This window comes from Bos indicus, chromosome 26, assembly GCF_029378745.1.
Source record: "Bos indicus isolate NIAB-ARS_2022 breed Sahiwal x Tharparkar chromosome 26, NIAB-ARS_B.indTharparkar_mat_pri_1.0, whole genome shotgun sequence".
In the NCBI taxonomy this organism is placed as follows: Eukaryota; Metazoa; Chordata; class Mammalia; order Artiodactyla; family Bovidae; genus Bos; species Bos indicus.
This window is the reverse complement of record NC_091785.1, coordinates 33,113,333-33,129,815: the sequence shown is the minus strand read 5'-3', so window position 1 is coordinate 33,129,815 and position 16,483 is coordinate 33,113,333. Positions and strand designations below refer to the sequence as shown.

Sequence of the window (16,483 nt, the reverse complement as noted above, 5' to 3'; positions counted from 1 at the left end):
AAACTCAACCAATGCCTTGGAACCTTATCTAAGGAAAATCTGAACTGACCAGACCAGGAGATGCTGGAGGCCTGGTACATCTGGCTCTAGAACCTGGCCTTCTAGAGGACAGAGGCCACTGCGGACGGGTACTGTGGGACCATGGGGCTGAGGAGCGAGCTCTGAAGGTCCATGCGACACACACCCATTAGCTCCACAGGCACATATCCTGCAACTGAGAAATCCTTGGTTTCTTAGAAATCAAGAGGGCTGGGAACAATTCAGGCCCAGAGCAGTAGACCTACACCGCTCAAGTGGAAAGCAAAATGAACAATTCCTCAGAATTAAAACAGGACTGAAGGGAATGAGCTGTGTGTTCGCAGATGAAAACTATTTCATTTTTTTAAAATTCGTTCAGGAAGCTTTTAATCTGTAAATTAAGCCTCCCTGGGTGACATTTTCATGCAGACACTGCTTTCTCTCTATTACAAAACCAAACAGATTAGCTGGGCTTGGACCCTACACCAAGCCACTCGAACACTTGAAAGAATGTTCGCAGAGGAAAAGTAAACAGTCCGCAGACGTTAATCATATGTTTTACGATAACCATTTAAAAGCTATTCCCTGTACTACCATTATTTAAATGAGACGTTGAAACTGCCATTCACTCGTGGAGCCTGGGGCCGGCTGGCGGCCTCCTCCAGCCATCCCAGCGCCAGGCTCGGTCCCCCACGAGCACAAAGGGGGCTCAGAGGCTGCTGAAAACCAGCTAATGTGTGGCTTCATTCAGGGGCAGCAAAGACGGCCTGAACAGGCAGTCTACCTCCGCCCAGCATCCAACAATTCCTTCCGATCAAGTGACATGGAATAGCCATTCTGAATTCATCCTGCTAATTAACCAGCTGAGAAGAGAAACCAACGCCAGCAAGTGCATCGCCAGGCCGGAAAGAGACTGGCCTTAGCTGTTCTCCCAAGACCACCCCAATTTGTTTTAAATCTTGTTTCAGGGGAGCTACAAGTAACCTCGCCTTCTTCCTCTTCCCACTTTTGGGAAAAGGCACTTGGATGGAAAGGAGAGGACAAGCATAAAAGCTGGAGTCATGTGGCATCTTCTGCCTGAGACCCTAACGGCTGTTCCTTGATGCAATGAGGAAATCATCTTGGACTTGGGTTTTCCTGTCTGTAAAATGGGCTTGAGAATAAAGACTCAGGATATTACAGGGGAGGAAGAGCCCAAACACATCAGCAAAGAGAATGCAGAACCAGTGATGTGATCTCTCAAGGGTGCACTAAGTCATTGCCAAGGGACTATGGTCCCTTAGCCAGCAAGGGAGCTGGGGCTTCAGGGAACCATGCTGTTAGGGCTCTTAGACTCCCATGGAGCTGAGGAGGAGTCCATGAGATGCCTCCAAAACCATTACTGCCTCCGAGTCTGTCTGAGATTCTTGGAGTTATAAGCCACTCCTGAGAATAGCCACCCCTGAGAACAGAACTCATAGCAAGGTTCCCAAGAGAGCCCCTCAGGGGTACCTGGAGCTCTGGAGAGACCTGAGCACTGAAAATGGACTTCTCCAAAGGGGAGGAGAGATCCACTCCCTCACCAGGCTCTGGTTTCCCGAAAGAGGTTCCCGGCCAACACGTGGGAGAGGAACAGGGGCCCCTCCACTGGTGCCCCCAGCCCAAGTCCCCAAACCACCCCCCCGCACCGCAGCACGTCCTCCAGTGGTCCCGGGACACACGCCTCCTCTGCACCCAAGCACGCGTCCTACCTGTTTTGGGGTCTACGTCAGCTGGTAAGTGTGGAGGTGGGTTTCCCGGCGTGAAGTGTTCATTGCTGTACGTGATAAGAGGCGTGAGAGGGTGGACATGATGCGGGTGCTGCACAACCGGCACTTTGTTCGACTGCAAAGAGGGAAAGACACAGTCAGGCCAGCTCCGGCGGCCCAGGAGCCCGACCCGGGCAGGCCCGCCCACACCCTCCCACCTGGATTAATAAGCACAGAAGGGGACACAGTCAGGCCGGCTCCAGCGGCCCAGGAGCCCGACCTCGGCAGCCCTGACCACACCCTCCCACCTGGATTCCCTAAGTGCAGTCAACCCCGCCTGGCCCTGGTCCCTGTACTAAAATAGCAGAGGGTGATGATTCAGCTCTCTGGGCAGGTGTGCCTTGGTCTTTACGCCCCCACCCCACCCCCACCACTGAGCCTGGCTTTTAAAATACCTTCTCCACCACCACCACCACCACCCCCCTGTCACAGAGCCCAAGAATATGCACTTTTCCCATCGGCAGGTAAATCGGAAGTGATGGCTTTAATCCCCCAGGCCTACTGTGCTTCTGCAGGTGGTGGTCTCTCCCACCCCAGGGCCCCACGGGAGGAAGGCAGGCTTCACGGGAGAAGGCTTCCGTTATAAGAAACTGGCAGGGCCCTAATCCCAGCCACCTCATCCAGCACCCCAGGCTCTGAACCCCTCCCACCTCCTTAGAACCGGTGGGCAAGCTACAATCCTTCACAGGCAGCGAGGATGAAAAGCCTCTCTCTGGTCTGGTTGGGAGTGTGAACTTTACCAGAAAGCTCTAAACTGCCAGGCGAGCACCTGCATATTTTATGCAGATTACAGCAGCCTGGATTCATTATGAGAATCTCATTAGGAAGTCACAGGGAATGCTAACAAATTAACTGGATGATGATGAATTGAGCTAATAAAGGGTATGTACACATTTTAGAAACAAGCAGTTCTGGAAAACAACATACAAGCGATTTTTATGTTTGGGAACTGTTGACAGGTTAAGAGAAGGAGGATTAAAAAAGAAAAGAAAAGCATCTTAAAGATTTTTCTAGTTGCAATGATCAGACCTGCCCAAATTATTCTCCATTCCTTCCCCTACCCTACTCTCAACCATCCCTCCCCCTCCCTATGCGATGCTGTAACTTAGCCCAGCAAGATCACAAAGAAAAAATTAAGCTGAAACAAGCTAACTACTGGGCCATTTACCGAGAGTAATCCAATTGCAAAAAACCCTATTCCCAATAGAGGATTTTCACTAAAATCCTACAACAGGGACATTTAACCAGATTAGGTACCAGCGAAGATAAAGAGGCTAGTATTAGATGATGAATGGATTAGAGTCAACTTTCATTTTAGAACGTGTCTTCATTTCCTTTTATTACTTTTAGGAAGGCACAACTTGCATTAACATCAAGGAAAAGGAATTGCATTAAAAGAAAAGAAGGAAGGTTCCAGTGCTGCCCACTAGCGCCTCTTGAGTTCAGGGACCACCAAGCAGTTAGTCCTCTTTACGTTTTTCTTGTCTTTTTTAAAAATAAATAAATAAAAATAGGTGAAGAAGGTGTGTCATAGAGTAAGAGTATTTCTTACCACAGTTAATTGTGCGGAAGGCATTTTAAAAGGTGCTTCTAACTTTTCCATGGGTATGTTTGGAAAGGAAAATATGTACTTTCTAGATGCTCCCGGAAAAAAACAAAAAACGAAAACAGAAAAAGAAGTCACATGCCCAAGAGCCAGGCTTAATGATTCCTACAAACAACTGGATACTTTCAGAGAAAGACAGATGGAAACTAGTGGCTCACAGAAGCCTTGGACTGTGAATTATCATTCTGCAATCAGAACACTGAAATTCAAAGCACCCAGTAACACTTCCTTCGTCAGCAGCCACAAAAGTCTGGGCATGACCAAAGACAGCAGAGCGCAGGACTGCCACTCCAAGGCCAGGGCCAGCATCTCACAGACATGCACTGAGTTTTCAGGAACCATTTCTGTCTAGGACAACTTGAAAACTACCCAACAAAAACGCTCCCACTGTGTGCTGGGGTGGAGATGGAATAGAGCAAGGGGCACACATATCAGATGGACTTGAGACCATCAGGAGGAAAGGAAAATGAGAGTTGCTGCCTTCTACAAGTTTTCTATCTGGAGAGACACACAACTGCTGAAATGAATGCAGACCAGCCCCAGTTTAGAATAACTGTGGAAAAACTCTGGGACCCTGGGAAGAACCACGGATAGGCCAGGGGAGGGGAGACTGTCACTGAGGAGCTGAAGGACTTTGAGGGGATGGGACCACAAAAACAATGGAAGAAAACAAGTGTGTAAGTCTGTGACGGGAGAAGAGCAGTGCGACTTGTATTTCTCTGCTGAGTCAAGCATCTCTCAAGATGATTATCACAGACATGGGTCCCTATTACTAAGAAAGCTTCTCGGGGACCTGACTCAGTGGGTCTGGGCTCAGGACCCAGGTATCTTGGACCTGCCTATGGAGGGCCACAGGTACCTCTTCTGTTCAGCCATGACCCCTAGACCAGAGAACCACAAGGTTCCATACAAGCACAAGAGGTTAAGAGACCTGAATCCTAATCATGGATCAAGTATTAGTCCTGAAAGAATTCATGGGAAGGGCTTAGTATTAAATATAAAACCTGAGACACGGTAAGCACAGGAATGCTGGTTTATTGTTATTTTTGTTCTTTGGGAGAAGCTGTTCGAAGGATGGCACAGTTCCGTTTTGCAGTTCAGAAGCGCAAATTCCATGACTGTCTTCCAGGCAAGAAATGCAGGGGAAACCCTCTCTACTTGTGCGTCGAAGGATGAAGATAGTGTTTCGGCAATAGTGAAGTTCACAGATGCATGAGAAAAATTAATTCTCCCTCTTCCAGTCAGACACATGCATGAGAAGAGGATTCCAACAAAAGCTGGACACCTGTTATGCCCAGCATCACTATCATATATTATTTTGTACACCTGAGTCTGCAAGCCAACTAGTTTTGTCCTATTCGTTCAAAACTCTATAGTATGGGTGGGGGTCAGAAAGGAGTGAAGAGATATGACGTTTGAACTGCTGCCTGGCTTTCGGGGGGAGGGAGAGGGCTATTGGGACATGGAGCTCTTTTCTGATGTGACTACATACTAGGCAGGTCCCTAGAAACAATACAGTCTTTACCCGTTGGGTGGTTCCCAAACAAGGTAGGGGGAATGCAGCCGTGTGTGCAGAAACCAGGGTCTAACTGCCACTCCCAATGAACCTGGCTATACTTGGACTGCTTTTATGATGGGAGGATGTTCTTCTGGAAAATGCCCGTGTCTCTCCAGCTTCAGATGCCCACAATCCTTTCTGTCTACACCACACTGTGTCCACTGCTGGGATCATGAGGCACCTTCCTCGGTCCTACCATAGCTAAGTCCCTGATGGACAAAGATAGTGTCTTATAGACCTTTGTGTCCCTGTATTGCTCAGCCTGTGGGAGTGGTGAGTACACTCTTCGAAATTGCAACAGTAAGCATCAGAAGAAGAGAAGGCTAGAGCCAGTCTCCCAGATTCATTTCATTCAAATGGCAGTGCTCTTAAATGGAGTCTACTCAACATCACAGAACAGAGCTGGGGGCAGGGGAAGCCTTCAGTAACCATCCAGTCTAATACCTTATTACAAGTGTCTTTCGGGGGGGAGAAAAATTGGTTTTCAAGCCCATTGGCTTGTACACGGTGACCAAGAGTGAAGTGAGAACATTCCAGGAAGACCCGCGTTTAAATCCTGTTTCAATCCAGCTGTGTAACCTCTCACAAGCAAGCCTTCATTTCTGTGCAAACTCCTGGTGAGAACTAGGTCTACCTAAGAGGGTTGTTGTGAAAATCTAAAGAGATCATGCTTGGGAAGTGTGTATTAGCCCAGCGCCTCACACATCCACACATGTAAGGCAAAGAAGCTTTGAAAAATGAAAAATACATTCCAGTGCTAACGATAAGGGCTCGGTGAAGGTCACGTTCGCTACCCTTCCAGCCTCTTCTAATTAAATTCACAGGGGGCAAGGCAGCCATAGCCAGCACTCCTTACTGCAAAGGCCAAGACGTGCAGGGCAGGGCAAGAGCACAGGGGAGTTTTGTGGCCACCTTGCCTTGGGTGCACGCCTTTCTTGAAAATGCAACAGTTAGTCCACACAAATAGTTAATTATGTCATTTGAGAAAAACCATCACTTGATTATGCTAATAAATAACACTGTCACAGAAGAGTTGGAAGTTAAATAAGAATAGCTGGAGATGACCAAGGTCCTTCAAGAATTAGGGGAAGGGCTTGAAGCAGAAGCTGATACAGGTGATACACAGAACCACCACCCACATAGGAAAAGTCCCTTACACTTCCCCCTTCTCTACGACCAGCTCCCACTTTATGTTTTTTTTTTTTTTTTAATTAAAATAGTTTTCCTTTTCTTTTTTTAATGAGAAGCTTTGGTTTTCCAGCAAACCCTTTTAGAACTCTTTAACTGAATGTGTTAAGAGTACCACTATATACTAGACACAACATAAAGAGGCAAAACTCCGTTTTAAAAGTTTTTGTGGATTTTCCAAGTCATTGGGTCATAATGGAACTGGGTTATAACTGCTATAATGAAATCATCACTAGAAATAATTCTTTTCAGTTTAAGGCCTTGGGGATGAATGTGACTTGATATCCACCTCCTCCAGTGTTGTTTCCTCTTCTTTAAGTCTTTATGGACTGTGTTCAAAACCGTACCACCCTAAGAAAATTCGGATGTGAAAAGTTCCTTTTGTGGAGGACAACAGAAAACCTTCCAGAAATGCATCCAGGAAATCTAAATCAAAGGCACACTGTATGCTGGGAGTGCTGGTGGGGCAAACAAGCTGAAAAACATATCTCCTCCCTCTTTAATCTTTTTACAGAGTCCAGTGTTCAAGACAAACAACCGTAACATGAAACCAGGTGCCTCTTAGTAAGTGTGTTATCTAAATATTAAATATATCTTCAAAACCACCCATGCATTTGGTCGAAATCCTCACTTTCAGGGACAGCTAACTAAAGTTCAAGGTTGAGAGAATGGCAATCATGGGAGGCTGCCTGGAGAGCTTAAGCCTTAAAGAGTATGATGAGCACTAGGAATCTGAGCCAGGAAAAAAAACAAACCAGCAAACATTCATAAAACATTCATAGAATGGAAGTTCAGGGAGTGAGGCCACAGCTGCCCACACGCACCAGCACGAGCAATGCCTGAAACTCACCCAGGGGGCCGCTCGGATCCCTTGTTGAGACGGCCGTCTCACTGAGGCCTCTCCGGCTCACAGTGGCGCAGCTCGCGCTGCCACATCTAAGGGAGCCCCGGCCCCTGTGTTGACTGCGACAGACTGTTCAGTCCTCACAAACCTACACGGTAGCTGCGTTTGTTATCAGTTCCACCCAGCAGGTGAGGACATGGGTCCCAGGTCCACCTTCCGCTGCTGTGTCTGCAGACATGGGCCCTGGATGGGGCTGACTGCCAGGTGGAGGTCGTGAACTGCACCCAACAAACGCAGCCTGGGCCGACCTCCCGCACTGGATACAGATGCTTCAGGATCACAAGGGGACACTCTGGAACCCAGACCAGCTCGGCACACAGTGCTCCCCCGAACTCCCAATTAGGAGTAAGCCCAGGGCTCTCCGCCTTAGTCAGGCACACCCTTGCCACGGAGCACGAAGCATTTTTAGTAGGGATTTTCATACCATGTGGCTGCTTATAGAGGGAGGGGTATGAAACATTCAGTGGGGATATTTCTGCTTCTCAAACAGACACAAGTGACATCAGGGACAGACATGGTCAGTCCCAGCAGAAAAGGAAAAGTCAGCTTAAAACCCGAACTTATGAGGCAAACAGTAACTATTTAAAAGGAATCAAAATCTTCCTGTGACTTTAAATCATGGAGCCTTTCTGTTTTCTACCTGGAGGCATGGCTGTGACTCATTTCTTGCCGGTTCGTTCATCAAGCTCTCTGGATTTTGAGCACTGAATGGTTAAATTAGAAAGAAAGGGTCTTTTAACAGACCTCAAAGCGCACAAAGCCTTCCACCCGAAGTATTCAATCCACTGCAGTGGCGGGGGTGGGGGGGGGGGGGGGGGGGGGGACGCCCCCCTGTGGCTGACCTTTGACCCCTGGAGAACCCTTAAGCCCGGTGTTCTGCAACTTGGCCCTGCCACCCTCATCGCGCCCACACACCCGTCCACCGAATGCTGTTCGAGATGGGGAACCCAGCAAGTGAAAGGGTGATTCAGGCCCTTCGAGATCCCCCTGCCGGCCCTCCGCTCACCCCAACCCCTCCACCTTCCCTAACTGTGGGGAACCCAAAGGGAATGAAAGCTCGCCATTCACCTCGCAACCTATTAATCAACAGACATTGAAAACAAATAGAGCCATTGCTGGCCCTGGCCTCTCGGGCGGCCGGCCCTCCTCTTCAATACTCCCCTATGGCTCTCCCTTTCTGCACAAGAAAAATGGGGCCAGAAAGTGCCTTTAGGAGCCCAGCACAATAAAACAAAAGCAGCACAGAGGAGCACTTGTCAGCCTTCTCCCCTCCCCGGGGTGGGTAGGGAGGGTCTTCAGGGTCTTAGATGACCCGCCCTCCCAGGGTCTGAAATCAGCATCAGGAAGGAACACTCTTCAAGCTCTGTTTTCTGTTTGTTTTTTTTTTTAAATGAGTTTATGACTCATCTTGATACATTTTTCCGGGACACTGCTTCCTATGGCTGTACCAAGGCCAATGGCACCTAGCAAAACAGTAACAGATGCTGCATGTCACTGGGGCCATGGAGCACTGATGGGCAGGAGAGGTTGGGACAAAGAAGCGCTGTTTCTTCCTTATCAACCACCCGCCCCCCACCGACCCCGTGATTCAACTAGTCCTATTTTGGGGGGGCTATGATCCAGAGTGGAAGGGCCAGCTATGGTAGTCTTCCTGCCTCAAAAACCCATCGCACCAACAGTGAGCAGCCACTTCAGTGCTGAGATGATGACGTCAGGGAGTGCCCTAGAACCAGGCCTGCACTCACAGCCAGACTTACCTGCTGAGCATCTCACTACTCTATCCTGTAAACCTCCTGCAGGCACGCAAGCATGCACAGAAGGGAAAGGTGGTGGGCGGCCCTCCACCGGGGCTGGGGCCACAAGGGCTGTTTCCCACCTTCGCTGTAACCCTGTGCCCAGCCAGCGAGGGTCTCCCCGCCTCCCCCACGTGCAGGGGCTGTTCACGGTTGGGCGCTGCTCCTCTGTGCCTAAGACTCTGTCCCACCCCCCCAACCTGGGCCAAGGGGGCATTGTTTCCTGGGGGTCAGACTTCTATGGATGGCTACAGCACTGCCCGTTGGAAATGGTAAAACCAAGAAAGCTGCGCAGGGTTTGAGTTTTGGTGAAGAAATGAGGTGGTTCAGAGAAAAGAGGTCTGCCTGTGAGATGCAGAAAAGAAACACGACCCTGCAACTGTGGTACCGACCGTGCACCGCCTGGCCTGAGTCATGCGCCCACAAGACTGCAAAGTGATAGCTTCTACTAGCGCCAGAGTCTGACACTCAGGATGTTGTTGGTTTTGTCAACTATGAACGGCTGACTTTTTCTTCCCCCTTCCTCTCTTCTTTCTCTGGAATCAGATCCATTTAGACAGCAAGAAGAGGGAGAGAGAAGATTCCCCCAGCCATCTACGAAATTCTGCCGATTCACAGTTCCTCCCGCACTCACACAAGCATTACAATTCTTTGTGCACGGAAATGATTGAACAGGGCAGGCAGGGAGAGGATAAATGTGCAGCCCATTTTCATCCAAATTCTCACACACACATGAATATACATAGAACTAACACAAACCATCCTGAGCCCTTGGCCTTTATTGGGTGGGTTTTTTGTTGTTGTTGTTGTTTTTGGGGGGTTTTTTTTTTGGCCCTTCTATAGTACAACAACATAGCAAGTATCATAACCAGACTGCTGAGCATTAAGGGTCTAGGGGGCCAAATTCAGCTGTTCTTAATGACCCTGTCTCAGTCCCCCAAAAGGAGGAGGGGAGGGGAGGTGGGGGACTGGAGGTGTCAGGGTGGGGAGTGAATGCATGAAGGGGAACATTTAAACCTTGAAAATAAAGATGTGGTCCAGCTGCCTGGTTTTGGGAATGTTGCAGCCAAGGCCCGACCCAGGAAACCTGTGCATTCACAGACTCTTGAACAATTACTTCCAGTTAAGTTCATTAAACAGAATTTATTTCCACTCACTCACATTTATTCTCCAATAAAAAGAAAGCATCCCATTGTGCTTCCCCCAACTAACCTTTAAAAAGCACTTGGGAGCTTATGCCTTGGCCCACCCGGTCCAGGCTCGTCCCTGACCACTGAGTTCCCAGGGTTTTCTTCCTGACTCCTGCCTCCCTTCAGTATCTTGCCACAGCATCCTGGAGGGTGGGGGCAGGGGGAGGGTGGTGTGCACAGCAGTGCAAGGGGGCCCTCTGACAGTCCTAACCCTCCACCGGGTCTCAGAGATGAAGGACCAACCACTTCACCCTGAAGTAATTTCCCAGGAATTTGCAACCTCCACCTTCCAGCCAGCAAGATATTTTTCTACTACTTGGGCATTAAATGATTAGTGTTAGCATAATCAATCTTGTTAAGTGTCCGAGTTTGCAGGGAATGTTTGGGACTTGGGTAAGAGGGTACAGCTGTTTCTAGGAGAGTCAATTTTCAAAACAGAGCCAGGGATAAAACTAACCTATTCCAAATGAAGAAATCCAAAAGCTCAAATTCAAAACAACTTTTAAAAAAATAATGATTTCCAGACCATCTCCCCTAAAACACAACCACCCCAAATCTAAGGATTCCTAAACAGGATGGAAAGGAAATCACCAATTTTGATTTTGAATAAATTTTAAGTACATAATGGTTATTACATCCTGGGGATTTCAAGAAAGAAGCAGTGAACAAAATTTGATACCACCTTTCTAATTTATTTACAATGCCCAGCTATATAAAATTGTCTTTAGCGTTTCTTAAACACTCTGTGCCTAACTTTCCAACCTAGGTGGTATTTGAAAGCCATACCTGTTATATGAGTCTGATAAGAGCTCAAGAAACAAGTCACCTTCAGAGAGCAGGTAAATTTCTCCCTAGTAACAAACAGATGAACTGACAGGTAGGACAGACATTTTCATGTGGCCCCACAGATACAAAGGACCAAAACTCGGATTCGACAGGAAATCAGCAAAACCAGACTAAAGGGAAGACGAATTCAAATGCAAAACGGAACTGTTCTGCTCTGTTTTGTCCTGTTAGTGTCCCAAACATAGGCATTCCTTAACGGACATCTACAGCCTCCATAAACGATGCACGGAGAAGGACACGGAGCTGCACTGTGGAGAGAAGGACACAGCCCCACCGCCCTCTCTGACTGCAGCTGTCGCAAGTTTAAGGTAACAAGGGAATGACCCAGGCAAAGTTCACTTACCAAAAAAAAAAAAAAGTTTTCAAATGTGTGCAGAAGTATGTAATCTGGACGGTATGTCAGGATTTCATCACATTCCAAAATATTGCAGAAGGAAAGAATTCCATGACATAGCTCAGCTAGGCCCCCCACCATCCCCAAACCACAGAGGGGAGGTTTCCTTAAAAATATAAGGTTGCAGGCTCTGTTGCTTCCAGAAAATGCAGAGGCAGCAGCCTGTTGTGACAATACAAAGATCATAATATCTGTATCATCAGAGTCAGGAATTTACCCTTTCAAAGGAACTCCCTTCCCATAAGCCATCAAGAATAGAGGCTTCCCCATACCAACACAGCAGGACTGCTATGAAGTAACCCCAGTAATTTGAGTAAACAAAGGTCTGGAACCTTTCAGGAATCTGGGAATGGTGGGAAATTTGTGGCAAGACAATTTATACATTTGCAGTGCCAGCCTGCACTCTTCTCCCCACAATTCTTGACAGTTTACACCACCATACACTGAGCTGGAAAGTTGCACAGAACCAGAAGGGAAACCAAGACACACGTTTGTCATTCCTTCATGCTCGACTAGAGAACTACCTACCATTTAGTTCAATATGACACAGAGGATTTTAATTCATGATTTTGAAAACATAAGGACTCTTATAGTCTGTAGTATATTTCATTCCTTCTTCCCCTAAATATTAGATCTAAGAGTTGACTGACCATTGCCAATGTTTCCTTGGCCATTCGACAACAACAAAAATTAATAACAAAAAGCAATAATTAAGACAAGTAAGGAATCACCTCCAAGAGAATGCCCTTACAGCTTGTGGCAAAGGATTTGACCTGAGAGTTGAACAGAGTATCAAGTATTCTAAGCCCCAAATAGGTACTGCAAAGGGGCCTTCTCCCTGATCATTAATAGCACAATAGGCTGTCATCAGTCTTTGCTCACATTTGCAAAACACATTTTATATTACATTTACAAAATACAAACACCACAAGCAAGACTGGAGCCCTAAAAGGCTGGCAGCATCTAAATTTGGAGATTGAAAATAAATACAACCAAAGACAGAGCGACACAAAGTTAGCATTAAATATGAAATCAAAATACACAGTTTACACAAGCCCTGCTACTGGAAAAGCCTTATTGCTCAAAAATGTTTCAAGCTTCCAAAGTATGCTCTTCCAGGAGAACATGTCATTTTTCCTTCTCTTTCTTCCAGTGGAGCCCACCCTGGTGGATGAAGCGGGGGGGGGCGGATTATTTATTAGAAGAAATCCCAAATGCCACCACCCTTTTCCAGATTATAGCTCACTTGCACTTGGGGAGCCCGGTCTGCGTTGCTATAGAATCGTAAGGATGGTGATAAAAGTCAAGCTTTCTCTACTCCCCATCTTTTTTTTTAACCCTTTCCCCCGCTTCCCCAAAAAAGCCACTATGAAAAGTACATAGTGAGAGAGCATAGCTTGAGTTGACCATTTACTCCTGTCTTGTTTTTCCTTCCCACTGTCTGAATTAAAAAAAAAAAAAAAAAAACACACACAAAGGTTTAATGGTCAAGACTATATATAAGCAAGGACATGAACACACACACACACACACAGACACACACACACACACACACACCCCACTACTCACCCAGCAATTCAAATTGAGGTGCCAACCGCCCAACTGGTGGAAGAGAGTGAGCCCAGAGGCCACCGCGCCTCCCTTCCCACTCAGATCTTCCACTCCCACTAAGATGGTATTCCTAGGGTCCATAATAGCTTTGGTTTTCTTTCTCTCCACCTCAAAAAAAAACTTTCTCTGTACCTTCAAGATGGGACTGGGCCAGCTTTTTTTCTCCTCCCTTATTGCTTTTCTCACTTTTCTTCTTCCTCCCCACTTCCCCTCCCTTTCTCCCTTTCATTTTAAAGAGCTGAAAAAAGGCATCTTAAAAGATGGAGATGGCTCCCAATTTCTGCCCTGGGACACTCAAAATGCTCCCCAAGTTCTCGCTCACGATGCCTGCAGTTATTTGGTTAATTCTTCCCTCTCCACACACATCCCTCTGAAACCAAAAAAAAGGCAAAAACAAACAAAAAGAAACCAAATCATCTAGTTCGACTGGTTACAGATTAAATTTTTTAAAAATTAATGAAAAGAAATTCCTCCCAGTTTCTACCCTGTACCACTGCAAAATCCTTGAAGGAAGGGGGAGGCCCATTTCCCCAGCCAGCTCGAGCTCTAAACAGAGTCCCCCCTCCCTCACCCGTTACCTTGGGCAGCGGGGCCAGAGCCACCGCTAAGAGTAGCTAAGAAATTACGGTCAGCCATGAGGGAAAATGATCAACCGAAGGCAGGAGGCAGGCACTTTATCTACAAGATTGTCAAATCCCTCAAAACAAATTTCTTAGGGTGAGGGCTGCCATGGGTTGGGGGATGGGGAGAGGAAAGTGTGTTTTCTTGTCAATGACACAGGAGTGACACTCGGTAGGGCCTTGCCTGCCACACACACACACCCTTCTTCTCCTTCCAGCGCAAGAGACTGAGCCTGTAAGATTTTTCAGTTGACCTCTCTGGAAGCAGAAGAACGGAAGCTTCCCGCGTTCACTGACATTCCAGGAGTCTGAACGCTCACTGGCTTTCTGACTGTAAGTTCTGTGAGCTTTCTCCCCAGAATGAGAGAGAGAGGGAAGAGAGGAGAAGGAGAAAAAAGGCAATCCCTGAGTCCCCCCAACCCGACTTACTTTTCCCGGGTCTCTCCTAGGATCCAGGACTGGGTACATGTGTGTGGGTTTAACTTAATTGGAGTTGAGAGACCCGGACATCACAGGCCTGAAATCATCCTCTTTTCCATGAAGGAGGGGACTGTGGGAGGGTGTCTGCTCCAGGAGGGGTTAAAGACAGAAGAAAGTTGCAGAGGACAACACTCACCCAGAGCGCCTTTCCGGTTCTTCCCCTCCCCAAGTGTGAAATCTTTTCACCCTCTTCAAAAGCAAATACACAACTCCGATTTGCATGCAGGTAAGAAAACACCCCGGCGGCCACATGGGGTCCCGGCCGCCCCCAATACCGGTGGCAAAGATTGTTTCTTCTGGCGCGGGACACCTAACATACAGGAGATGTTTTTAATTTACCGACTCGACTGTCCAGCTGTTTATCTGCAAACCCACACGGCTGTTTTTCCTGATGTCGGTCTTTAAGCAACTGTTACTATACCAGACAAGATGGTACCCCTCGCAACTTCCACCTCCCCACAATGTCCCCTTCCACAAAAAAACCCCATGAGGACTGGAAGGGCTTCAGGGTAACAAAAAAGTGAGGATTCTTAATTTTTCTCTTCTTCTTTTTTAAAATACTGCTCCGTGGCCCCAGTTTCTGGACTTTATTCGGCCTTCCTGTGTAAGTGTCAGGCAGTAAGCTTTAAGGCCCTTAATACCAAAACAAAACCCTGCCATTTCCCTTTACACGGCGGTAACAAAAGCAATGAGGCTCCAGTTTGACAAGTAAAAAGCCCCAACCACACAGCCCCCTAATTGCCTCCCCTCCCTCTATTCACGCGGACCACCACACTAGGCAGCTGCCTTTGTCACACATGCAATTTCTTAAGTAAACTGCAAGTTCCTTTCCCGCTGATGGACAGCTCCCAATCACTCAGCAACAATAACTTATAAAGTGCAGCAAACAGGATGGGCAACTTGGACTAGAAATGTATTTTCTGGCTGTCTCAAAAGACAAGGAAAATGGAAACAGCCAGAGGAGCCAACACATTCCAGACAGACCTCCTCCTCCTTCAAAAGGACACGGAAATCTCATGAATTTCTTCAAACTAACCCCTCCTAAGAAAATGCTCCCGGAAATATGCTGTCCCACTGTCCGACTGTTCCCAGTTGGTCCCCTAGGCACCCCGATTTGTCAGAAGTACATCCACGCTTAGAACATTTCCATTAAAAAAAAAAGGGTGACCGAAGGCTGCAAAGTTCTGTGGGATTTTTTTGGTAAACGTTCCCAAATGCTTCTCTTCTCCCCCCTCACCAAAAAAAACCCAACCCAGGACCCTTTCCTTTCAGCATGCAATTAACAATAACGTGGAGAAGAAATAAACTCAGAACAGAAGGGACAGCCCATTTACATCCCACGGTTCTCTTCCACATCAGCAACAAAGTTCTGTTTACGTTGTTTTAGATAAAGAAGTTTGAGATGGAGGTGAGAGGAACTGGGTCTTGAAAGAATATATACAAAAAGTAGAAAAGGGCCGATCCTTTAGGAAAATATTTGGGGAGAGCCAGGGAGGAGGGGAGTCAGGAAGCTGCAGAATTTAAGTGAATTTAACTTGATGGGGCCAAAAGAAACAACCCCTCCTCCCCCGTCCCGAATATTCACGTCCGAATTAAACAATAATCATAAAGCATGTTTTTATAGTCACGGGCTAAAAGTTCAGAACGAAAAAGTCATGTCATTTTTCTTTTTCCGCTGTGTGTGTGGTGTGTGTGTGTGTGTGTATGTTTTAGAGTTAAAAAAAAAAACAAAACTAAAAAGTCCAACTCCATCGGGCACCTTACCAGTCAAGGGACATCAACCTTAAAGTTACTGCAAAGTGACAGCGAACCCCACGGAGGCTGGGAGCAGGAGCATGCAAGGGCCTTGGACAAACCGGGACGCGGCGGGGCAGACGCGGGGACGCAGCGGGCCGGGTACCCCGCCCCGCACACCCGTCTGCTGGCCCGCTTGTCCGCGCGCGCGCACGGGACCGCTTACCATCTAGAGCGGGTTGCGGGGCTCTCCTTCCCGCCGCCGGCTCGCGGGCATGCTGCCGCGCGCCCGGATGGCCGCGCAGGGCCCGCGCCGGCCGCAGGCTCCACTGGAGGGCAGCACCCGCTCTGCAGCCGCGCGGCGCACCCGCGGCACAGGGGACTAGCTCACACCACCAGCGCCGCCAGACTGGATGATGCTCAAGCACAGTTCCATTCACAGAATTATCTCGCTTGATAGGGAAGGGCACAATAACTGGGATCTCCCCCGATTCCACAACAATCCACACCCCCCCCGAAAGGGAGGGGTATTAAAAAAAAAAAGGCAGGGCTTTCTTACTCTTTTTTTTTCCCTCTTCCCGCAAACCGGCATTCAATCAAAAGAACAAAGCCTGATATTTTGTTTGCCGACTTGGCAAACATAAAGGCAATTTCAGTAGTCCAAAGAGTTCACGTAAGTTGGCGAAAGTAAGGCTTTGCAGTTCTCCAGTGAAATTAAGCTTTAATAGCTATCTGATGCCATTCAGAGAAGGAA

At 47.7% G+C, this 16,483-nt stretch overlaps 1 protein-coding gene across 39 annotated transcripts in view; it reads right to left on the bottom strand.

The window, feature by feature from the left end:
• TCF7L2 (transcription factor 7 like 2) overlaps nt 1-16,483 on the bottom strand; it is a 202,193-nt gene that overhangs the window by 25,308 nt on the left and 160,402 nt on the right. For 38 of the 39 annotated variants that reach the window (XR_011564292.1, XM_070780832.1, XM_070780850.1 and 35 more), the window contains one exon: nt 1,749-1,881. Coding sequence is in view for 38 of the 39 variants with exons in the window: in XM_070780832.1 (XP_070636933.1) it covers nt 1,749-1,881 (133 nt within the window). In the remaining variant the exon portion in view is untranslated. Of the gene's footprint in view, nt 1-1,748; nt 1,882-12,853; nt 13,919-16,483 lie in introns of those variants that run through there. The other variant, XM_070780862.1, reaches the window with a different exon arrangement.